Source organism: Delphinus delphis, chromosome 17 (genome assembly GCF_949987515.2).
Source record: "Delphinus delphis chromosome 17, mDelDel1.2, whole genome shotgun sequence".
NCBI classification, from domain to species: domain Eukaryota; kingdom Metazoa; phylum Chordata; class Mammalia; order Artiodactyla; family Delphinidae; genus Delphinus; species Delphinus delphis.
The window spans coordinates 62,076,019-62,102,288 of NC_082699.1; the positions used below are offsets into that span (position 1 = coordinate 62,076,019).

A 26,270-nucleotide genomic window follows, 5' to 3' on the forward strand; every position below is an offset into this window, starting at 1 on the left:
CATTTGGTCTATGTGTCTAACCGCCTTCCAATGTCATACAGTCTTGATTTACTGTAGCTATATAGTAAGTCTTAAGATTGGATAGACTGAGTTCTCCTGTTTGATTATTCTTTTTCAAAATTGTTTTTGCTATTATACTTCCTTATCATCCACGTAAGTGTTAGAATAATATTTATATAATACTTATATTTTATATTTAATTTATATAATAATCTAATATAAATATTAGAATAATTTTTATTCTACAAAAAGGCTTATTGGAATTTTGATAGGAATTGCATTAAATCAATTTTCAATTATCAAATATCAACTTAGGAATAATTGACATCTTTAATCTGTTGATTCTTCTAATCCATGAACATAGCAAATCCCTCCATTTGTTTAGATATTCTTTGAGTTCTCCATCAGCATTTTGTAATTTTTAGGATGCAAGTTCTATACAGATTTTGTTCTACCTACATTTAGTATTTAATTTTATTTTGAGAAATTTTAGTTGTGTTTTTAATTTTGGTGTTCACATTTTCATTGCTAGTATATACAGATATAATTATATTTTTGTATATTTACCTTGTACCTGCTGACCCTATTATTTGAAATAATTAATTATTTATAGGAGTTTTTCTCTAGATTTTTTGAGATTTTCTATGTAGAAAGTCATATTATTTGCAAATAGTGATAGTTTTATTTCTTTCCTTTTGATTTCTGTGGTTTTTATTTCCTTTTGTTGCCTTATTTCACTGGCTAAAACTTCTAATATTGTGTTAAATGTGATGAGAATGAGTATTGTTGCCTTATTCTCCATCTTAGAGGGAAAGCGTCTGCTTTTCAAGTGATTGGTCCATTTCCTAGAACTTGTAGAATTCATGTGTGTAGAGTGGTTTATAGTATTCCCTTATTCTTTTGATGTCTGCAGGGTCCATAGTGATAGCTCCTGTTTCCTCCAAGATATTGGTAATTTTTGTCTTCTCTTTTTAAATTTTTCTTTCAGGCTTGCTAGATGTTTGCATTTTTTTCAAAGAACTGGTTCTTGGTTTCATAGAACTTCTTTATTTTTCTTCTTTTTTTTATTTCATTGATTTCTGCTCTTTCATTTTCCTCACTTTGCTTGTTTTGGGTTTATTTTGCTTTCACTTTTCTAGATTCTTTAGATGGACTCTTAGATTATTGATTTGAGATGCTTTCTCTTTTATAATGTAATTACTTAAATGCTTTAAATTTCCTTCTCAGCACTGCTTTAGCAATGTCCCTAAATTTTGATATGTTGTATTTTCATTTAATTCAATTTAAAATATTTTTTAGTCTTGACATGTCCTCTCTGACCCATTGATTATTTAGAAGTGTGTTATTCATAGTTTCCAAGTGCTTGGGCTTTTTTATGTTATCTTTCTGTTATTGGTTTCTAATTTTATTTCATTGTCATCAGAGAACACACTCTGTATGATTTCCATTGTTTTAAATTTTCTGAGGTTTGTTTTTTGGCCCAGGATATGGTTTATCTTGGTATATGCTCTGTAGGTGCTTGGAATGGATGTGTATTCTGCTGTTGTCACATGCAATGTTCTATAAGTTTTGACTAGATCCTGTTGGTTGATGGTCTTGTTGAGTTTTATATCCTTGCTGATTGTTTTGTTTTGTTGTCTTATCAGTAGTTGAGAGAGAGAGATGTTAAATATCCATCTAAAATTGTGGATTTGTCTGTTTTTTCTTTCAGTTCTATCAGTTTTTACTTTATATGTTTTGCAACTCTTTTTTTGCTGCATATACATTTAGAATGCTAGGATTTCTGGGTTGATTAACGATTTATCATTATGTAATGTCTTTCTCTGTCTCAGGTAATTTTCTTTGTTCTGAAGTCTACTTTATCTTATATTAATACAGTCATTTCTACTCCCTTTTGATTAATGTTTACATAATATAATTTTTAAAATCTATTTACTTTCAACCTTCCTATATCATATTTGAAGTGGATTTCATGTAGATAGCATATAGTTGATCACATTTTTAAATCCACTCTGATAATTTCTTCCTTTTAATTGGTATGCTTAGGCCATTTTTATTTAATGTAATTATTGATATGTTTGAGGTTAAACCTACTTTTTAATTTTTATTTATTTATTTTTTCAGTTTGTTCTCTCTGGTTTTCACATCTCTGTTTTCTTTATCTTTTTTTCCCGTGGGTTACTTAAACATTTTTAGAACTACATTTTGATTCATTTATGATGTTTTTGATGGAATCTCTTTGTTTATCTCTTTTAGTGGTTGCTCTAGTTATTATATTATATAAACATGACTTATCCCAGTCTGCTGATGTTGATATTATACCAGGTTGAGTGAAATGGTGAAACCTTACCTCCCTCAAGTCCCTTTACCATATCTGTGTGTAATACAATTGTCTTAAATATTTCCTCTCCAAAAATGTTGAACCACATCAGAAACTGTTATAATTCTTCAACCACAAAACATAATTTAGGAAACTTGAGAGGAGAAGTAAACTGTATTATATTTACCCATACTTTTATGCTTTCTCTCATTCTTTCTTCCTTTCTGCAGTCCCAGAAGTCCTTCTTTTTGTTATTCTGTTTAAAGAACCTCCTTTAGTCCTTCTTTTGGGATAGATCCATTGGTGAAAAATTCTTATTTAATTTTACTTTATCTGAGACTGATTTGATTTTCCCTTCATTCCTAAAAGATATTTTTTGTTAGATAGAGTTTTCCTTGACAGCTTTTTTCTTTGAATATTTGGAAAATGTTATGCCACTTTCTTCTGGGCTCCATGGTTTCTGATGAGAAATCTGCTGTCATTAAAAAAGGTCCCCCTAAAAATAAGGTGGGTGTCATTTCTTTTCCATTCCTTTTACGTTTTTTTCTTTGAGTTTAGTTTTAGGAAGTCTGACTACAGTATATTTTGGGATGAGTTTCTGTTGGCCTATCTATTTGGGGTACACTCATTTTCTTGAATCTATAGTTTGCACCTTTTGTCAAATTTGAGAATTTTTCAGGCCTTATTTCTTCAAGTACTGACTTACCACCAGATCTACTGTGATACCATCCCAGAGGGAAAGGGGAGTGGTGCCTCAGTACTACCAGGTGGGGATGGAAGTCCCAGCTCTTCATGTGGTTTCCCCATATATCACAGATGGAAGTGAGGTGGAAGGATTTGTTACTGCTTGTCAGGGATGATTGTCTCTTTTCCCTATTTGGCATTTTCTCCTACCACCCTGGTTGCAGATAGGATGAGGGTAAATGTTGGGGCACTCTGTTACAATCAGGAAAGGTAGACGTCTTGACTCCCCACTTGACCTTTGCTGGTATGAGTGGGGATGGGGCCACAGTTGGGGTTTTTTTTCCTGTGGCTTTTGTTTAGACTAGAGCAGTTATTGCCTAAAGGTTTTGTGTCTTGGTAGGCTGCTCCTTTCCTGGCCCTTTGGCTAGAGAGAGCAGGCTTCAGTGGATTATTTTTGTCTGTATTTGTTTGTGTTTCTAGGTGGCTGGATTCTTTAGCTCTATGTCTAGGATACATGAGGCAAAAGGAAACTCAGGGAACTCACCACTGTACCGTTCCCTGGGTCCAACAGTCCCTTGCCCATCTACCTTCTTCCCTTTACTTTTCAGGGTCTTACGCTTGTCTTATACATAATTTCCAGAAATTTTGGTTGTACTTGAGGGGAAGAGCAGGGAAAAGCACATCTGCTCTGTCTTCCTGGATGCTCAGCCATCATGGAATTTTTAACCCTTGTTCCTCATGATATCATTGGTCTACAGGTTACACCTGGTTAATAGGGATGTGATCGAGAAGAAGGTAATATCCAGATCTTGCTTTAAGAGTTTGGTTTTATTTGCTGCCTTTACTGTACCCAGGGTGTGGAGTGATTCTATTCGGCTACTTGTCCCTCTCTCTTCCATCATTCCTCTTTCCCTGGACTAGAACTCTTGGGACTAGGTTGGGCAGCCAAGTAGTAGCTTCCTGAATAAATTTCTCTGAGGTGCTTGATGAGATGACTTTAGAGCCCATTTTTACCCACAAAAAATTCTACATGTGGTTGCTGATAAAACATGTAATAAAGTACCTGGTCATAGTTATCGTTCCATAACTATGTTTTTTTCCCGATTGTTATGGCTACTAAAGTCCCTTTAAGTAAATGCCCCTGGCAGATAATAAATCCTAAAGTTCAGGGACTTTAAACTTTACATGTCCCAAATCTTTTACAGACTCATTGTTTTAACATGTATATAACACACACAAAGTGCTAACATGATGTTTAGCTTATAGTGGACATTCAGTATATATTAGTTGCTTTTTCTTCTCTTTTTACTTTTAAATACTGGCCATTTGTTGAAGTCTTCAGTATAGAGGCGGTACCCTCTGTTGCATAAAAACACAGGCTCTTGTGTCAAGAAGCTTGGGAATCAATCTCATCTCTGATACTCACTAATAGTGTGACTTGGGCAAGTTATTTCACATCATTCTGACTTGGTTTTCTCACCTACAACATGGGAACAATAATAGCAACTATTGAGAATTAAATGAGGTAATACTTCTAAAGAGCTCAGAAGAGTACCTTTAGATACAAACTCAATGTTGTGGTTTTGTTTTTTTACTATTCTACAGCAAGAAAGTTCCTTAGAGTCAAGGGCTGTGTCTTATTTAAGGTTGTATCCTCAGAACGTAGCATAGTGATTGGTACCTCATAGACAAATGTTTCAATAAACAAATGTTGTCCAGGCATACCTTGTTTTGTTGTGCTTCGCTTTATTGCGCTTTGCAGATATTGTGTTTTTTACAGCCTGAACGTTTGTGACAACCCTGTGTCGAGCAAGTCTATTGGTGCCATTTTTTTCAAAAGCATTATTTTTAAATTAAGGTATGTATATTGGGTTTTTTTAGACGTAATGCAATTGCACACTTAATAGACTACAATATAAGGTAAACATAACTTTTATATGTATTGGGAAACCAAAAAAATTGTGTGACTTGCTTTATTGCAGAGATCTGGAACTGAACCCACAATATCTCTGAGGTATGCCTGTAATGAATTACTGAATTAATTTATCTAGAGATGAAAATCTTAGAGGCAGCATAAAATCAACAATCATTTCTGACTAGTGGAGTTTCCTAGGTTCATAGGAAATAACTATGGGAAAGAGGCTCATTTGATGTGTTTCTTTAAAATTTAGCCTCAGCCCTTGCCACCACTGGGCCACCTACAGAACTGATTACTTCTGAAGTCACTGCCAGGAGCTTTATGGTAAACTGGACTCATGCCCCAGGAAAAGTGGAAAAATACAGAGTCGTGTATTATCCTGCCAGGGGTGGAAAACCAGAAGAGGTAATAAGGAGACAGTATTTTCTAACCATTATTTTCATTCTCTCAATTCTTGTACGGTAGTGAAGACAAGACAGAAATGTGTATATAAGGAGATTATCTGTCACAAGCATTTAAAATTATTTGACTGAAATACGTTTCCATGTGTCTATGTTGTTCTTCTCTCTCTCTAGGTTATGGTATTTACATCCTCTCCTCTTACCTCCATCAAGGAACCTTCAGAACTGGTCATGTGTCCATTTCTAACACAACTTATTTTGACTTTACTTTTTTGTGATTTTAAAAATTAATGAGTTCTAAGGCAAAAGGAATCAGTCGTTAATTATCTGGCCAGAATCCCCTTTTGCTACCGATATTTTCTTTCTACTTTGCGAGTGGTCTGAACTTTCTGCCTTAAGGAAGTCTGTGTGTTCCAAATAACGTGGGCATATAGTCCTCCAGGGTTTGGGATTTCCTGGATGTTTGCGGAGATTCGTGCAAAAGAGAAGCCATAATAAAGCACCTGTGGCTGGCCTTTCTCATGGGTTGGCCGTCACAGGAGAGAACATCTATTGCCAGATGATTGGATGGTTCCCATTTCATGTCTGATACAGGGACTATGTTAAAATGTGATGAAATCTCCCTTTTTTTGTTTTTAATTATTAATTAATTAAGGCTGCGCTGGGTCTTCGTTGCTGCGCACGGGCTTTCTCTAGCTGCATTGAGTTGGGGCTACTCTTCGTTGCGGTGCACGGGCTTCTCATTGCGGTGGCTTCTCTTGTTGCGGAGCACGGGCTCTAGGTGCGCGGGCTTCAGTAGTTGTGGTGCGTGGGCTTGGTAGCTGTGGCTTGCGGGCTCTAGAGCGTAGGCTCAGTAGTTGTGGCACACAGGCTTAGTCGCTCCGCGGCATGTGGGATCTTCCTGGACCAGGGATAAAACCTGTGACCCCTGCATTGGCAGGTGGATTCTTAACCACCGCGCCACCAGGGAAGTCCCTCCCTCTCTTCTTTTGAAGTGCTAACACCTTATGTTGTTCTAACCTCTGACTGACCTCAGCATGTTTCACAGTTTTCTTCTGCATTATGGCAGGATTTATGTTTTTTGGTTTTTGGTTTTTTTTCAGTGTTTGAGTAGATTCTAGAGGTTTAAGTCATCTGGACTTAAAAAAAAAAATCAGAGTGCTTCCAATTGCTCTATCTTTTTCGTTACTAATAAACCTTTTAAATGCTTCCTAAGGCTCCATGGAAAAATATCACATGTCAACTGTTACTAAGTGGATGTGATTAGGATAACCATTAGCTTGGGAATGACACAGTTTCCATTAGATGTGAATTAGTAAGGGACTTTTGGACATACTCCTAAAAGGTGGGTCACTTCATGTGAGAATTCAAGGGGAATTGACTGCCACAGTGGGAAAGAGGATGTGGTGCAAATAAGAAAATATTTAATGAAAGGTTCTTGCTAGAGATATTTTTCCTTTTGGATTTCCAGTCTGCATGTGAGATATTCCATTTTCTCATTCCTCAAACTGTTCTTTCAACAGGTGGTGGTGGATGGAAGCATATCTTCCACAGTACTGAAAAACTTGATGTCTTTAACTGAATATCAGATAGCAGTCTTTGCAATATACGCTCACACTGCTAGTGAAGGCCTTCGGGGAACTGAAACCACGCGTGTGTATTGAATTGTACCCACTTCTGATTCTGTATGACATTGCTCAGATGTCTTAGTTGTGCTGTACGTAGTACTGGTCCATGCTATATTTGCAGTTTGCAGGTGCCATATATTGGGAGGGATATTATAAAACTCTGGTATGTTTAGGAGAGAGAAATCTCTCTAAGCAATGAAGGGTGCAAAATACAGTTATTCATTTAATAAACAAATATTTAGTGAATTCTTATTATAAACTAAGCAGTGGGCTTGAATTTGTCATTAGAAGTAGAGAAGGAGCTCTGTAGCTGTCCTGCCTAGTAGAATATTAGGGAAAGTGCATTACATCTGTTTTCTTTATGAGTATCACTGTAATTAAAACTTATGAATACTAGTCAGTCATTCCTTAACTCAGCAAGATCATGATCACACACATATATACATGCACACATGTTCAGAGAATCCTGGGAAGAGATAATCTTAAGAAACTTGATCACCCCCTCATTTAGTTATTTCAAACATTAATTGAGTTCCTATTACATGCCAGATAGTATATAAAGTTGATCTAAAAACTCTGCCTCTGATAGACCAATAACAAGGTGCCAGGCTTTATAATTACACTCCCCGTCCAACACGTTATTGGATTTATCCCTGAAAGCAATTTGTAAGGCAGCTGTTAATACTCCTGCTTTGCAGAAATATTTTTAGCAACAGTCCCTGCCCTTAAGGAAGTTTTAGACTAGCAAAGGAGAAAATGCAACCCAAGGATATACAAACAAATTAGTGCAGTGAAGTACTACGGGCACACCAATAGAAGTATGATAGGGAATTGCACCTGTAAGCAAAGTCCTGAACTTGGCATTGTGGTTGGGAGTGCAAGCAGGACCTGGAATTATATTTGAAAACAACATTTCATAGTTTTTATTGACATTGTTTAAGCCAGGAACTTGCAATTTACTCTTAATCCCTTTTTCCCTACCTCTCCAATATGGCAAATCCTATTTCTTGATTATTTTATTGTTCTCAAACCCTATTGTTACCGACAGTCATGTCTCCTCACTGTCTCTGATTGAATGTGTTGATGAGTATCTAGTTATTCATGTATTTGTTCATCCAGCCCCCCATTCTGTCATCTATTAAGTGACCCAACAACTATTTTTAATGGCTGCTGCAGGTCAGACACTATGCTTGGTAATGGGTATAAAACAGTGGTCAGAAGAGTCTCCTACTCTTGACTGGCTCCCAGACAGCTGTGCCCATCACTGTAATGAGATATAAGAAGCTAAAAGGTGTCATTCCTGCTCTTAAACATTCATTATGTTTACCTTCCCCAAAGGGGCTTATATGGCCATGTGAACAGATTCAAGGACAAAAATTACCTGAAAAGTATGTTTAGTTTTAGACCCTAACATATAGATAGATACCTTGAAATAAGCAAGCACACTGATAAATGGTTGACCATTAAAAAAAAAAACTCCTCTTGCAGTTTCTTTACCTATAGTTTCTGACCTTGAACTGTACGATGTGACTGAGAACAGTCTGAGGGCGAGATGGAACCCAGTGGCTGGAGCGTCAGGGTACCTGATCCTTTACGCTCCTCTCACGGAAGGCCTGGCTGGGGATGAAAAAGAGGTAATGCATGCTGCCTACCAAAGTCCTAGGATTTTTGACTTCCTTAACATAGTTTGGTTTGTTTTTACTACAAAAATGTATAAAATTTATAAAAGTCACATTAGCAAAAGAAAAAAATCACTTGTAATTCCACCACCTAGAGGTAGCCATTGTTATCATTTAGTTAAGAGTCTTTTCCAGTGCATTTTAAACACAACCAATGGGAATGGTTTTTTAATTTTCCTTTTGCTTACTGTGAATATCTTTCCATACCATTAAATAATATTTTATATAGTCATTTAAACAACTTTATAGTATTCCATTGTTGGTTTGTACCAGGTCATGTTTAATTAATCTCATGCTATTGGACATTTGGATAATTTGCTATATAGGGGAATTCCCTGGCAGTCCAGTGGTTAGGACTCACACTTTCACTGCCAGGGCCCGGTCGGGGAACTAAGATCCTGCAATCCGCACAGGGGCTCGGCCAAAGAAAAGAGATAATTTGCTATATAAATATACTTTTGGGACCATTCTTAACATAGAACTTTGCATGGTTATCTGATTATTTCCTTAGGATAAATTCCTAGAAGTGAAGTTTCTTTTTCAAAGACTATGCAAATTATTAAGGCTTATACTAGGTATTACCACCTTACTCTAGAGAAATTTTATATAATTTATATTGCTCTATGCAGATCACAAATGACTGTGATGACCCTATGTACACTGACTTTGAAAAATTTGTTTTACTAAGTTGAGAGGTAGATAAATGTATCTCATGGATGTGGATATTTTTGCATTTTTTTCCATTTTAAATGACGAATCTTTGACTTTCGAATCATTTATTTTAGTCCTTTTTAATTTATAGTTAACAATTATTACAATATGGACATTCAAGGAATAAAGCAGAGATGTCTATGACCGTTGGGAGTGTTGACCAGGCAGGTGGAGGGGTTATGAGAGGGAGTATAGCACTCGACCCTTTAACATTATCTAAAACCTGCCTCTTTTGACGAGAATCTTTAGGGCCAATAATATGGTGATTCCAGTGTCAAGAACAGAATATTGGTGACATGTGTTCTTTTATTACCAAGGCCTAGACAGTTTTTGCCCACTTGGATTTAATGTCGATCTGAATTATTTTGGTGGAAGGGAAACTTTAAAATGATGCTAAAAAGACACTAAGCTTCACCAGGAAAGAGAAAAATAAAAAAGACAGGAATACCAGTTCACACCCAATAGAATAGCAAAGTTTTTAAAGTCTGATAATACTACATATTAGTGAGCATGTGGGGAGACAGAAACATTCGTGTAAACTGGTGTGTCAATTGGTACAGGTACCTTGGAGAATAATTGGAAATATTTCATCAAGTTAAAGATATATACAAATCTTTAGGTATATATCGTTGAGAAACATCCTTCAAGGACTTTTCAATGCAGGCACTTGGTCAGAACTAAATATTGCAGACAACTGCCACGTTCATCAAGAGAATGGAAAATAATGGCGTATTTATACAAGAGAATCTCATAAGGGAATTAAATAATATGAGCTCTGTCCCTGTGTTCCAACATGGCTAAATCTTGAAACCTAATATTGCCAGGGAAAAAACTGTAAAAATGTTACACTGAATGGTCCATTTATGCACATTATTAAACATACTGAACCATATATTGCTTATAGATGTATTTGTATGTATGCAGAAGTAAAAAAAATGGATCAATGAGACACACTTCAACATTAGGGTAGAGGTGGTGAGAAAGAGTTTGTTTTATTTGACTGTATAGTGCTTTTTAAAATCAGATCTGATGGGCATATAACAAAATGTTGATATTTATTAAATTTGGGCGGTGGGTGCATCAGGGAATATTATGTTGTTTTCTCTACCTTTATATTATATACACTGAGATATTTCAAAATTAAATATTTGAATTTGACCATACCACTGACGGTTGTATGACAGGGGACAGTCTATGAAGGTATTTTTCCTCTTTCCAAAACAAAAATAAAACCATTCCTGTCACACAGGTGTCACACAGTTGCCACACACTGATAATGTTGTCTAGTTTGACTGACCCCCAGGGTCAGAAAAATCATCCCCAAATCAAGAAGCAAATTGCCGATTTGGGCATCAAGGTGGGTTGATCTCTTTGGACTCCTGGAAGGGACTTGCAATCCAAGTGGACAAGCCCCTCTGTTGAATGGGGCCACACTGGTCTGGCTCCATAGGCTTTGCAGCAAAAACTGGGCATCCAGTCAGAGGACTGGTGAGAATTAGGCAAGGGGTGAAAGATGCCCACTTGGCATCCCACTCTCAGCATGCCGCCTGGAGCTTACTCTCTTTGTGGAGAACATTTCTGATTCATCTCCACCCATGCTCTTCTGGGGACCAAATATTTGACACTGTTACTCTGGCTGCAGCTGCCACTCGTCCAGATGTAAAGAGTTATCCTAAAAGAGCACTCATGGTACATTCAGTTTTATATGGTTTCATAGCTCCTGGTTCTAATATAAAATAACATGAGACAATGAAAAAAATTATGGCTTGAAACCTGTTTGATGAAGGGTTTGTGAGGAGGCAGAGTCTTATTACATAAAGTCTCACCTGTATTCACCTGCGCTCTGATCAGCATGAATAATACACATTGGCAAACGATCTGATAACGTGTGTTCTTTTCAGATGAAAATTGGAGAGACCCACACGGATATTGAGCTGAGTGCGTTGTTGCCCAATACGGAATACACAGTCACAGTTTATGCTATGTTTGGAGAAGAGGCCAGCGACCCTGTTACAGGACAAGAAACAACATGTGAGTGGTTCAGTCACTCAGATGAAATGCTGTAATAAAAGCCCAAACAAATATGGGGATTCTGAATTAGAAATACTGGTTTAGGTTGAAACCTCGTAAGAGCTAATTGTAACGTAAGAAAATGTCTAATTTATTTAGGGGAAGGAAGTGTATTTCTTCTCGTCTTGTTGTTATTGAGTCACATGGATTCTAGAACTGAACTGTGGCATCTTCTAGATGATGCCACCAGTGTCCTTGTCTAAATCCAAATGCTAGAGCAGAATATGGGGGGAAAATATGGGCTTTGGAATCAGAGCAGCCAAGATGTGAATCCCAGCTAAAGTCATATTTTGGGTGGGTGAAAATGGGCAAGTGATGAAGCATTATTGAGCCTGTGAAAGGAGGAACAATAACCTTATAGCATGTGGTTGATAGAAGATTAAATACAGTAATACAAATGAAAGTTATTAACACACAGTTACTCAATATTTTTTTTACTCCCACTCATACCAAAATTCACACTTTTTCTGAAAATCTTTGATGTCCTCCTGACCTCAGACTATTATTATTATAATTAGTTTTTAAAAATTGAGTAAAAATTGTATTGGCAAGTCTAATTTGGGTAAATGTAGGGAGTTCATAATATTTTTAAGAGTTGTAGTTATCTATTTGAAAATGTGATATAGAGAAAATGCTACCCTGCCAAACTAACAATGTTTTGTCACCTACGATTAAGAATAGGGGTCTATTCATTGTGTTTTGAATAAGAAAGGGCAAGGAGATGGGGTCTCTCACATCACTCTGAGCCTGGAAGGAGGTGAATAACACAATTTCTACTGTGCTTTTGTCTTGAAGATTCTACTTGAGAAACATACAAAGAAATTTAATGATAAGGAAATTTTCTCCCACATCCATTCTCTGTTAGTCGAGGCTATGTTGTCTTGCTCTTCAGAGGAAGACCGGTGTAATTAAAACAACAAACCACAAAACTGGGAGAGCCCAAGAAAGAAGGAGAAAAGAAATAAGTCAGGAAGCATCTAATATATCACTTAAGTCAATTTTGGGACTCTGTAGATTCGGAGGGAAAACTTTTCCCAACCACCCATCTCTCTGTTTCACTCAGAATACTCATTTATTTATTCAGGTTTCCCCCACCCTTTAAAAGTAGTGTTCCCATGAAACCTTTCGCAAGCCAAATGACATAAAGCAAAGAGGCAATTAATTTTAGGACACATCTTGCTAATGGATGCACAAAATAAATCAAGATAAAGCACAGATGCTCACAGACAGAGTTCAAAGCTGTGGTGGCTTGATGCTGAGACGCTGAGTGTAGTTTCCAGGGGAAGGAGCTAGGCGGGGCCGCTCTTGCTGCCTGGGGTGCACGCTGTCTCCATAGTGGTTTGCTGCAAAGCAAAGCCTGAATGCTATTTTTGCTTTTGCCTTTTTTTATAAAAGCAAAATTCCTCTTTAGATTTCTTTCAGTCAGTGAAACCTTGAGTTAGGTACTAATGTTGGTCCTTTGCAAGAGCAAAGTGGCCTAAATTGAACTTTCAAAAAGCAGATACTTGTGGTTTTAAAAAGTGTCCGTGACTCTTTCCCATTAGTAGTTGATTTTTTTAAAAGTCCTAAAAATGATATCCTGGCTACCTGTTCCTGAGACTGACACTTTTATGCACGGAGGAAACTAGACATTGTCCCACTATACTGCCAAGAGTAACTGAACTCCAGAACAATTTAGAGCTAAGTGTGCACAGCACTTAAAGTAATTACATTGCTTTTCTCTCTCCTACACTTTCTAGCCCTTTAAGTGTAGAGAGTCACCAAGTCCTATAGGTTCTTTATTACCATATTATCGGTACATATTGAATTAATGAAAGGGTTAGCTTTTGGGGTGAGGAAACAGCATGCTTATGGCTACAGCTGACAATTGTCATGATTTATCTCCTAGGTTGTTATTCTGCTGGTTCTATCGGCACAGGCTCTCAAATCAATTGATCAATTGCCTGGGTTAAATTCAAACTGCTCTTCTGCTTCTACTAACTGTGACCTTGGCCAAGTTACCTCAGTTTCATGATCTGTATAATGGGGCTAATTGTAACTCTATCCTTGCTGTCTAAAGTAAGGATTTGATGAGATAACGTGTTACATCTCAGGCTCATAGAAAGCCTGCAGTCAATCTTAACAATTGTTTTTTACTGTAAACTTGTAAAAGCTCACGAAGCCCTCAAAGATTATTGACAAATTTTATCTGTTGACTCAGAAAGGGGTCCTTCAAGGAGTGCAAAAAGCTTTGGAACTGGTAGTCAGGAATCTGCAGAAATATTAACACCTCTTTAAATACTTTTAAAGCCACAGCAAAGTGTTTATTTTTATCTAGTCTCCCAAAGCCAGCGGGATGTATCCAGGGCAAGACTCCTACTCGTTGATTCAAGAAATATTTATTGAGAACTTGCGATACTGGGGATAAAGAGGGGAACAAAATTAAACCAAATTCTGCAGTCCCCTGAGATTATAGTATATTCGAAGAGAAAGACAAGAGACCAATAAATGTGCAATAAAAAAAAAAAAAAGAATCCGGGAAGGGAGTTAGGTAGTATTGAGGTGGAAGGATTATTTTACATAAGGTGATCATGGAAAGCTTCACTGAGAAGGGGACACATGTTCAGAAACCTGAATCTTGGATGACTCCAAGGTTTTTGGCCTGAGCAATGGGAGGCAAGGAGTTTTCATTTGTTCAGAGAAAGAGACTGAGAGAGAAGACTGGGAGAGGTGTCAGGAGTCAGTGGTTCGGGTTTGGACATGTTAAGGTGGAAATGCCTAATAGATACTCATGTGGAGATGGCAGATGGGAAACCATTTCACGTATGGGAAACTGTGGATCGGAGGAGTAGAGTGACTTTTCCAGGATCCGATGATAGTTGAATGCAATAGCTAAGATCTAACTTCAGGTGTCCTGGTTTTTGATCCATTAGGTTTTTTATTTGTATCAGCCTATAATAATAGCTTTGACTAGAAAAAAAAGGCACAGAAGATTTACCTAAACCTCATTTATTTCTAAGAATGTGTAATTGTTTGCTGCTATTCATTCTCTACAAGGAAAACTTCTTTTCTTTGTTGATGTGTTAATGTTCTTTGTTATCAGTTATTACCTGGGTGAAATTTTTCATATGTAAGTAGTTCAGAAGTCAGAGGTGCTGTGTTTTGGGAGTCTTTTTTACATGTATGTTATTTAAAATTGTGTTTACTGCAAAGTGCCCTTTATTGCACTGAACTCCAGAAAAATTTTATTTCTCGTTTACTGCAAAGTGCCCTTAAGTCCACCCAGAAACCTGAGAATCTCCAGTGTTGGCTCTAACAGTGCTCGGTTAGCCTGGGACCCAACTTCAAGAAAGATCAGTGGTTATCGGATTGTATATAACAACGCCGATGGGACTGAAATCAACGAGGTAAGCTGTGGAACAGGATGTGCGTTTTTCCGGTGGTTGGGTCTTAGTTTTTTATGGCTATGTAACCGATCATCCCAAAACACAGTGGCTCAAAGCAGTACTAATTGTTTATTTTCTCTTGCTGTTTCTGTGGGTCAGGAATTGGAGTTGGGTGTGTAGTTCTGGCTTGGGATCACTCTTGAGACTGTAGCCAGGTAGTGGCTGGAGCTGATGTCATCACAGCAACTTCCATGTTCATGTCTGGTACCTGGTCTGGAAAGACTAGACCAGCTGGGCGTTGGAGCGGTGCTACCAGGGAAGCCCTATATCTCTAAGTAGATTCTTCACGTGATCCCTTCAGCATGACAGCTTTCGGGGAGCTGGACTTTTTACCTGCTGGCTTAGGAGTCCCCAGACATGTATCCAGAGAGACAGAGAGAGTGCTGGGTGAAAGCTGTGTCACCTTTTGTTACCTAGCATCAAAAGTCACAGAAATATCACCTCCACCACACTCCATAGGTAGGAGACGCCACAAGTCCCTGCATGGATTTAAGATGGGGAGGAGAACAGTGCCAACCTATGGTGGGAGGCAAGGGGGATGAGAGATAGGTATTGACACAGCCATCTTTGGAAAATATAGTCTGCCCCAGCAAATAGGGATAAGGAAGTATGTATCTTGACACAAGTAGTAAACTAGAAATATCAGTGTTTTTCCGGTTATCCCTCTGCTTTTTAGTAAGCCGGCATCTGAAAGACCCTAGTTCAATGAGCTTACATTGAAAACTGAACCATTCAGGTTTTGTGTAGGAAGATACTTTCAAATAATAGAACTTATTGAAACCCATGAAGGTACAGTATTTTGCACTCAGTGACGAATCCTCTTCAGAAATTCTCTCCTTGGAAATATATTTTAGCAGGCTAGATAGCAAAGTTATTTTTATTTTTTTTCCTTATCTTGGTCCAAGAAGCTAAGACAACAAGGGAAATAGGTTGGATTACATGATTTCTATTTTCTGACCAAATAAAGCACATATTTTCATATGCAGAGACAAACTTTTTCCTACAAGTAAATCCAAGCAATATTTTGCGGAATGTGCCGTCATACGGGACACTAGGCAATGAATGGACCATAACTGCACATTTGCTAACAGCACAGAAATACTGTTCAGCATCTTGCATTAAATCGTCAAAAATCCTGAGGGCAAATAATTCTGACAAAGCTGGAATCTTTAGACTAGCTGCTTTGCTTTTGAAGATGAGATCCTGGAGTAGAAAAAGAAGGAAGTCTAAAGCACCGAGCTATTGGTGTCTCTTTGTTATCACCAAGAAATAAACTACTTTCCCAAGGGTTGCAAATTCAGCTGTGTAGGAAGGTTATTCAGATAATGTAAATGAGTGCAGAAATTGTCACACCTGCAAAGAAATACAGTCTCACCTGTTTTTCTTGAAATATGAAGCTACCTTAGGTTATATTTCATATTCCCATTTTGAGGACATGCATGTAGAAGAAATTCTCTACTGAAAGACAACAGTAAATGACAAGGGACAATGGGTTACAGTGACACGGATGCTGGGTGTGGTGGGGACTACCCTGCCGGGGAGTTTGTACATGTTCATCCAAGAAGCAGCCGGTGTCAGCTCCTGAAGACGGTTGCTGCACAGAAATCTAGCCGGGGGCTGCCAGGTCTTGTTCCCCTTGACTATGTGACCAAGGATTTTTATTTCTGTGTGAAACTTGCCAATTTTAAAATGTTGACTCATTGAACAATTAAAATATCAGGGCTTCCCTGGTGGCGCAGTGGTTGAGAGTCCACCTGCCGATGCAGGGGACACGGGTTCGTGCCCCGGTCCGGGAAGATCCCACATGCCACGGAGCGGCTGGGCCCATGAGCCATGGCCACTGAGCCTGCGCGTCTGGAGCCCGTGCTCCGCAACGGGAGAGACCACAACAGTGAGAGGCCTGCGTACCACAAAAAAAAATAAATAAATAATAACATAACAACCGTATTCACTAGCATATTTTTTCACTGCAAAATATTCTTATTTGGTGATAATTTTTCTTGAAATAAAAATAATTTATCATATATATGTAAATATGAGTTATATAAATATATTTATATTTTTTATTGAGGTGTAATTGACATATAACATTATATTAGTTTCAGGTATACAGCATGATGATTTAATATTTGTATTCATTGTGACATTTCATAATAGGTCAAGTTAACATCCAGTTAAAAAAAATTATAGCTGTTCTGGCCTCTCATGGCATTTTACGTTATTTGCCTTTATAAATAATGACTCCAGACTAATAATATATTTGTTAAGAAATACATGTGCTTTTTTGCAGTGTTTTTCAATCTTGGGAGTGCCTTTGGCATTTGCTATTTCTAATTTGTATTGTGCTGGGAAATTAGAAAGCTATGTTTGATAAAACTGAATTTAAAATATGAGTAAATAGACCATGAATAAAAGTCTGAGAACATTTTGTTTGAGTAAAATGCATAAACAATGTGTAGATTTTGTAACATTTCCATTTTGACTGGTATGTGTGTTCTTAATTCTTAATTGTTAACCATGCAGTTGAGACTAAAGGTTGCTGGATAAGTGTCTTATGTAAATCAAATATTACTTTACCTAGTTGTGGAATATATGATTTTAACGGTGAATATTCCTACGATATTTTGCTTTACTTCTATTAATTTAAGCTTTTATTTAAAGATAATGCTACAATTGGATTTTTAGGAAATTCCCAAAATATTCTGGAATGAATTTCAAAATATCCCAACTAAAATCTACTTACTACATAACATGTAATTGATTGTAAAAGCTTGTTTTCAACTCAATTCCTATTTCTCTGCTTCACTTCCTCCCATCTTCCCTCCTTCTCTTCCTCTTCCTCCTCTGTGTCTTCTGCATGACCCCTCTCCCTAACTTTTGGAGACCAAAAAAAAATAAAACAGAGCACTTAAACAAATGCTGCTGCTACTGATGATGGTGATGGTGATGATTATGATGATGATGGTGATGGTGATGGTGATGGTGATGATGATGGTGGTGATGATGATGGTGGTAATGATGATAGTGATGATTATGGTGATGATGGTGGTGGTGATGATGTGGTGATGATGGTGATGATTATGGTGATGATGGTGATGGTGATGAGGATGGTGGTGATGGTGATGGTGATGAGGATGGTGGTGATGGTGATGGTGATGAGGATGGTGGTGATGGTGATGAGGATGGTGGTGATGGTGATGAGGATGGTGATAATGATGATGGTGATGATGGTGATGATGATGATGGTGATGGTGATGATTATGGTGATGATTATGGTGATGATGGTGATGAGGATGATGGTGATGATGATGATGATGGTGATGATTATGGTGATGATTATGGTGATGATGGTGATGATGATGGTGGTGATAATGATGATGGAGGTGATGATGATGGTGGTGATGATGATGGTGATGATGATGGCAGCTAACACACACTGAGTGCTAATCCTGAGACAGCCTCTGAGGTTTTTACAGAGAGCACCTTGTGCAAATTTTATAGAAAAAAAAGTTGCCAAAGCCTGACCTGTCAAACTGCAGAAAGAAGTCATCTCAGATAACATGTACTGTGAAAAGATTTGGGGAAATGTGCAAACATGATGGAGAACTAAAGTGCTGCCATTTGAGTTTTAGAAATGAAAGGCCATAGTTTTTAGACTCTGAGAGACAAGTCCAGTCCCCTACAGCAGTGACTCAACAACAGAGCCCAGAGCAGAGCCCAAGTCCCTCATTCCTCATCAAGGATTCTCTTCATCCATCCTAGAATAGGCTGAAGTGGAGTTTTTGCTAGATAGTCTGAAAAATTTTTCTCAAAAATCGTTGCATAACAATGAATCATAGTCATTTGTTACCATTTTCCCAAATTCTTCTCTTACATCTTAAAAGTACTACCAATAAAATGAGTTCCAGAACTTAATCTAAAACATAACAAGTAAAAATAAATGATACCTAGAAGTTTTCATTTGATGAAATAAAATGATCAATAATTAATGCATAAAATATGGTCTGTTCAGCATCAAATAAAATGTTTTTAATAAACTAGATCTTTTCAACAGATATATATATATGTTGAAAAAATATATATATTCAATATATAATGTTCAAAATACATATGCCTTTACATATTTATATGTGTGTATATATATGTGTGTATATTTATATAAATATACACTTATATATAAGTATACCAAGGCCTAACTATTCATTCCAGTTAATAGTTTTATGTCTGCAGGAAAGTTGGTTAAGGTCTTTGTGCCTCAGGTTCCTCATTTGTAAAACAGTCATAAATACCTAGTGTTTGACGGGGGATAGGAGGCTAAATAAAACAATGAATGTAAGGTCCTTGGCACATTATAAGTGCTCAGTAAATCTTAGCCATTACGATTCAAAACAACAGAAAGCAATAGGAAATATAGTTTAGAAGACCATCTTGAACTCATATTTTAAGTATTTGTCTTCTCTGTGAGTTTAAATAATGGAGCCATACTGTAAATAGTATTTACAAACAGAGAATTTAGAGCGTGAAACCCTTGTGTTTAAGTTTTAGGAACTAGCTGGCTTTCCCTTGGGCAAGTTCCTTAACTTTTCGGAGTCTCATTTTTTCCATCTTCCACTTAGGGGTAATAACGAGCTACCTTACAATGTTGTGGTAAGGATGTAAGTACAACTAATGCATGTAAAGCATGAGATAATACCCAGGACCAGAGTAAACATCAAATGCTAAGAATTACCCACAATATTATCAGGCCTAGATTCAGAAGAAGATAATACATATTTTCAATTAACTATTGGCTATGTAACCAACACCCTGCCTTAAGATAACAACCCATGATTATGTAACTTGGGCAGGCTCAGCAGGGTCAGCTTGTCTCTGCTCTATGTGGTTTCAGCTAAGGTGACTCTTACATTCATCTGGGAACTTGACTGGGCTGGAACTTCCAAGATGACTTCAATCCATGTCTGGGGTGGCTGAAAAGGCTGGGGTTGGCTGGTGCTCTCTAGCAGAGTGACTCAGAATTCCAGAAACGTGAAAAGGGAAACTCCTTCCCCCAGGGCTGGCAATCTTTTTTTTGACTTGAGGTCAATTCCTTCAAGATGTCTATGGCTTCTGGATTAACTTTTTGCTCAGATGAGCCCCCTCCCTTTTTTTTTAATCTCTTGTAAAATGGATCTTTGGTGCTTCCATCTCAGTTTTCATTTATGTATTCTATTCACTGTAATTCAACATACAGTAGCAAAGAAGCTAAACAAGGTCCTGACCTCAAGGGGCTTACACTCTATGCAGGAAATAATAAACATCTTCTACTAGGAAATAAAATGATTTCAGGCTGGGATGGGTGCTAGGGAGAAAACAAACAAAGGCAATGTTAGGGAATCACCCTACTGAGATACGTAGAAAAATGAACACCCCCATGAGGAGGTGAAATATAAGTACAGTCCTGACAGACGGTGAAGCCCTAATTTTGAAAAGAGCCAAAGAAATAAGGTCTCAGACAGAATGAATTGCATGTGTCAACTCCCTGAGGTGGGAAAGACATGGAAAGAAAGTTGGTGTGTCTGACCAGGGATTTCTCTTTTTATGTGAAACTTACCAATTAAAAAATGTTGACTCTGGGAGGGAGATGCAAGAGGGAGGAGATATGGGAATATATGTATATGTATAGCTGATTCACTTTGTTATAAAGCAGAAACTAACACACCATTGTAAAGCAATTATACTCCAATAAAGATGTTAAAAAAAAAATGTTGACTCATTGAAGAACCAAACTAACAGCAACTGTGCTCACCTTCTCCTGTATGGTTGCTCATCTATTTAACTCCTACAGAAGTTATAGTGCATGTCTGGCTACTCCTAGCAAATCCGGCTATAAACATTACACTTATTTGTATTAGCGTTGCAAATTTTGTGTACTTCACTTTCTATATCTTTAATGAATGGAAATAATATTGGTTGTACCTATGTCATGAGAATTAACTGATAGGTATTCTATTTAAGGTGGTAAGATTAGAAATGTGAATATCTAAATGGTTTTATAATTTAGTATCTCTTTTGCAGTACTTGCAGCTCTGCTGCCAGCCAAGTGAACTGCAGACAATAAAATGGCTTCTGTTTCCTATATTTATTTATTTATTTATTTTTTAAACATCTTTATTGGAGTATAATTGCTTTACAATGGTGTGTTAGTTTCTGCTTTATAACAAAGTGAATCAGTTATATATATACATATGTTCCCATATATCTTCCCTCTTGCATCTCCCTCCCTCCCACCCTCCCTATCCCACCCCTCCAGGCGGTTACAAAGCACCGAGCTGATCTCCCTGTGCTATGGGGCTGCTTCCCACTAGCTGTCTACCTTACGTTCGGTAGTGTATATATGTCCATGCCTCTCTCTCGCTTTGTCACAGCTTACCCTTCCTGCTCCCCATATCCTCAAGTCCATTCTCTAGTAGGTCTATGTCTTTATTCCTGTCTTACCTCTAGGTTCTTCATGATATTTTTTTTTTCTTAAATTCCATATGTTTGTGTTAGCATACGGTATTTGTCTTTCTCTTTCTGACTTCACTCTGTATGACAGACTCTAGGTCTATCCACCTCATTACAAATAGCTCAATTTCATTTCTTTTTATGGCTGAGTAATATACCATTGTCTATATGTGCCACATCTTCTTTATCCATTCATCCGATGATGGACACTTAGGTTGTTTCCATGTCCTGGCTATTGTAAATAGAGCTGCAATGAACATTTTGGTACATGACTCTTTTTGAATTATGGTTTTCTCAGGGTATGTGCCCAGTAGTGGGATTGCTGGGTCATATGGTAGTTCTATTTGTAGTTTTTTGAGGAACCTCCATACTGTTCTCCATAGTGGCTGTATCAATTTACATTCCCACCAACAGTGCAAGAGGGTTCCCTTTTCTCCACACCCTCTCCAGCATTTATTGTTTCTAGATTTTTTGATGATGGCCATTCTGACTGGTGTGAGATGATATCTCATTGTAGTTTTGGTTTGCCTTTCTCTAATGATTAATGATGTTGAGCATTCTTTCATGTGTTTGTTGGCAGTCTGTATATCTTCTTTGGAGAAATGTCTATTTAGGTCTTCTGCCCATTTTTGGATTGGGTTGTTTGTTTTTTTGTTATTGAGCTGCTTATAAATTTTGGAGATTAATCCTTTGTCAGTTGCTTCATCTGCAAATATTTTCTCCCATTCTGAGGGTTGTCTTTTGGTCTTGTTTATGGTTTCCTTTGCTGTGCAAAAGCTTTTAAGTTTCATTAGGTCCCATTTGTTTATTTTTGTTTTTATTTCCATTTCTCTAGGAGGGTCAGAAAGGATCTTGCTGTGATTTATGTCATAGAATGTTCTGCCTATGATATAGCTATTATGACTTCTTTCTTTTGCAGGTTGAAGTTGATCCTGTTACTACGTTCCCTCTGAAGGGCTTGACACCCCTCACCGAGTATACTGTTGCCATTTTCTCCATCTATGATGAAGGACAGTCGGAGCCTCTGACTGGAATTTTTACCACAGGTAAGCCTTATTATGGTTTGAAAAGTTTCCAAGAGTAACTGTATGGAAACCAGAAGCTGGAGCAGCTTCTTCAATTGTGATTTTGAAGAGATTGCATTTTAATATTTGTTTACTTTATAGTATTATTACCCAATGAACAATTAGGTGAGTAGAATGCCTACTGGCTAATCATGTTCTTTCAAAGCAAGGGAAAGAGGGACAGGACCATCTAAGTTCAAAGGTCTCAGTTAAATAAAAGTGTGCATTGTTTCTTCCTGATCTCACACTGTTTCTTTTGTTCTATCGACATAAAATTTTCACATTTCTTCCATTGATATATGTGTATATTAAGTTGAACTTCCAAAATTAGAGCTCTCCAACAGTTTTTGACCTACAAAAAATGATGGTTTCATACCATTTAACCTAATACATCAATCTATAGCCAATAATTATTTTCATGAAGCTTGCAATGTTAATACAATAATATGGGATATTTTAAATACTAAAATGAAAAATATAGCATGAATGCATTATTTTTCTTTTCTATATATACCTTGTAGTCAATAAATATAACTTCTTTTTGCCTCCTGGTGGAAAAATTCTATTGTTTGCTTTCTGGACCTGTCATGAATTGCACTTGGAAACAAATTTAGTGCTGTATTGAGATGAGAAGGTAATTTGGAGAGAGATGAGAAATAAGCTGGACTGAGAAATAATCTTCACAGAAAAAAGTTCAGTAATTTTGCAAAATCTCGCAAGGGCTAACTGTAGTTGGAATTCTCATGGTATCCTGTCAAAGAGTTTTAAAATCTCTGATTTCATATAATAAAAATCAATGACTGACAATTCATTTTCGGTGTAATTAGATGTTATGGTCTCTGTTGTACATCCCAGAAGTGTTTAAGCAGTGAAATAATGGATGTCTGATAAATTATACTTCACTCCTGATGGCAGCCACATGTACAAGATTAAAAGGATGAACGTTCTTCTCTAGGATTTAACTTATTACTAGAGAGTGATTTAGGCACCAACGTGAATAAAGCTAAAAGTGACATTTCTCAGGCCTCTAGGGCATCATTTTGTTAATTTCTTCAAAATACTTGGAAAATAGTATCTTTGTAAAGTAATGAATATGGCAGTCTTATTTTTTTTTTTATAGTTAATGAAAAGGGCCAAATAGAGAATCTAAGAGTTCTGGAAATTCCAGGAAAACTGTAAAAATCTGCTGTGTCCCTGGTCTTCCTAACTCGTTCTGTGGGTAAATGCTGGAAACAGAAACATAAGCCCACACTGGACTAATTCGCGCTGCTTTCCCTGCTTCCATGTGCTTTCCTAACACAAGAGATTCACCAGAGGGTCTTCTCTACCTGTGGCCCCGGGGAGCTGCTTGAGTTATGGTTTTCTTCCCTTCTCAGTTCCCTAACAAAATCTCCCTCCTTGGCTTACAGAGGAAGTTCCCGCCCAGCAATACTTGGAAATTGATGAGGTGACAACAGATAGTTTTAGAGTGACCTGGCATCCCCTCTCAGTTGATGAAGGGCAACACAAGTTGATGTGGATTCCAGTCTACGGTGGGAAGACTGAAGAAGTGAGTTGTCTGAGGCTGAAAATTAATCCAGGGCGTTTTATCTGGAAGTGAATGCCCACTGCTGCATTTGAGTTGGTCTTTGTTTTAAGACACATTGAGAATCCCAAAAGTAATTACTATTTTCCATGACCTGGAGTTTTACAAATGTCAAATCATATGACTTTTGTAAAATTAAAATGCATTTTTGCTAGGGCTTTAGTTATATATGTTATGGATTTCCAGATTCTTTGATAGTCATAAATGAAATTTTTAAAAACTTCAAAAAAGGCCCCTTTTGCAATATTAATCGTTTAGTTGCTGAGAGATTTGAAAAGAAAAAAGTCTCTGGTTTGACTTTAAAATTGAATTCAATGGCCCTGAAGTTGTTGATGCTTAGTCACTTATTGCTTATGCTCGGGATAACATCTTTCCATTTTATTATTTTTTTCTTAACTTTTTCCTATGTTATTCAAGTAAACCCAGTTACTAAGCACCAAATACTTTTCAGGTTGTCCTAAAAGAAGACCAAGACTCATATGTTATTGAAGGCCTGGAACCTGGCACTGAATATGAAGTTTCCCTGTTGGCTGTACTGGATGGTGGAAGTGAGACTGAGGTAGTGACTGCCGTTGGGACCACACGTAAGTCTTGGTCAGGCCAAGATGGACTTCACAAGCTCCGACCATTTATTCTGACACACTCTTCACGCCACCAGGTTCCCTGCACATCAGCCTTATTCCTGGCTACAGAGGCTTTGTCCCTAGAACTCTTCATACATTTTTACCTTTAATGAAAGCAATATGTGGAGCATCTTATTAGACTCCTAGTCTATCATCACCTAAAGGCAGGGACCATATCTGTCTTGTTCACCATTATGTCCCCAACACTTAGCACAGTTCTTGGCATATTTTAACTGTGCAATGAATATTTGTTGAATGGAGGAATGGTTGGATGGATGGATGGGTGGATAAATGGATGGATGGATGGATAGATGAAATAAGTTATAAATGAGCAAACAAATAAATATAGGGCAAAAATGTCCAAGAGTTTCTGGAATTTCCCAAGTTGATCTTGGTTCCAAGAATCCACAAAATTCACTTGCTGATTCATTTGTCCCTTCATTTTTTAAGTATGAGGTATTAACCACATATTAAATTATCTTTGATTGGGTTCCCTGGAGCCAGATTCTGAAGTAGAAAATTGCATCCAGAAGGTTTATTGAAGAGTGTTAGTTGGGAGATATATCTGTAAGGAAATAGGACTTAGGGAGAAGCTAAAACAGAGCCCTCAGCTAATTCTATTAGAAATTCTGGACCTGGTATGACCCTTCTGAGTGGTCCCAAGTTGAGTCAAAGGGGCTGGGCCTTTCTATCCCAGCATCCCCAGTGATTGGAGGCAGGCCATTTCCTGACAGAGTCTGCAACCCCAGGCAAGGCAGTTACCAGAGCTCTGAGCCATTGGCAGCTGTACTCCAGAAGCTGCTGGATGAGTATGTTGATGAAGAGGGCATCTAGGCGGATCACCACACAGCAGCTCCATCCACTGGTTGTCCAGGGTGGATACAAGAAATAGCAGATGCACTTCTTATTGTCTTCCTTGCTGGTCCTATTTGGCAGCCCCTTTACAACTTGATCTATAGCACTGTTTAATTTCCTTTCCTCACCATGGTTATGCCCCATTTCAAAGTAACTGGGAGGTTTCACAATTTTATAGATGTAATTCAAGTGGTTATATGAAGGCTGGTATCTGTGATTAGAAACTAACTTCTTTGGGTTTGTTTCCTTATCTGTGGAATAGATACAATGTCTACCTTACAACTCACTTCTCTCTTGCAACCGTGGTCAAGGTTGTTGTGAGAAACAAGTGACATAATATAGGTGAACTTTTCTTTGAAAACTATAAAGTGATATACACAAATGTATAGAGTTGTCATCATTACAGAATTTTAAAGTGAGGAATATTTTTTTAGTTGACAGTGTTTGGACAGAACCGCCTACGACCGAAGCACCTACCAGGCCTGTGACATCAGGTAAGGACAAATAGAAGCCTGTTTACCCATAAGAAAAATTTGATTTAAACGGAAGTTATATTATCCCAGTTTTATTTGATTTATATGATTGATTAGGAACAGGGCATACCAGTTCAAATTTCACTCCCCTCAGAGCTCTCAACCTCTTCTTATCCCTAAATGCTAATTGGTCTTCTCGTCTACTAATCAGTATCACTGTGGTACTCTCTATTTTTCCCATCTTTGTTTTGAATTCCCATTCTAATCTTTTAGAGGACGTTAGTATCCAGCCCCAGGAGTCTCTGCCCTACTCTTGGTCTCAGTACCTTCTCCTATTGCTTTCTGTTGAGA

General features: G+C 37.5%; 1 protein-coding gene across 9 annotated transcripts in view; it reads left to right on the forward strand.

Moving 5' to 3' along the window:
- COL14A1 (collagen type XIV alpha 1 chain) overlaps positions 1-26,270 on the forward strand; it is a 267,475-nt gene that overhangs the window by 102,338 nt on the left and 138,867 nt on the right. For 8 of the 9 annotated variants that reach the window (XM_059995120.1, XM_059995114.1, XM_059995119.1 and 5 more), the window contains 9 exons: positions 5,176-5,327; positions 6,847-6,976; positions 8,440-8,585; positions 11,243-11,372; positions 14,658-14,797; positions 22,239-22,365; positions 23,793-23,932; positions 24,420-24,552; positions 25,881-25,940. In XM_059995120.1, coding sequence (XP_059851103.1) covers positions 5,176-5,327; positions 6,847-6,976; positions 8,440-8,585; positions 11,243-11,372; positions 14,658-14,797; positions 22,239-22,365; positions 23,793-23,932; positions 24,420-24,552; positions 25,881-25,940 — 1,158 coding nt within the window. Of the gene's footprint in view, positions 1-195; positions 4,863-4,986; positions 5,019-5,175; positions 5,328-6,846; positions 6,977-8,439; positions 8,586-11,242; positions 11,373-14,657; positions 14,798-22,238; positions 22,366-23,792; positions 23,933-24,419; positions 24,553-25,880; positions 25,941-26,270 lie in introns of those variants that run through there. The other variant, XM_059995122.2, reaches the window with a different exon arrangement.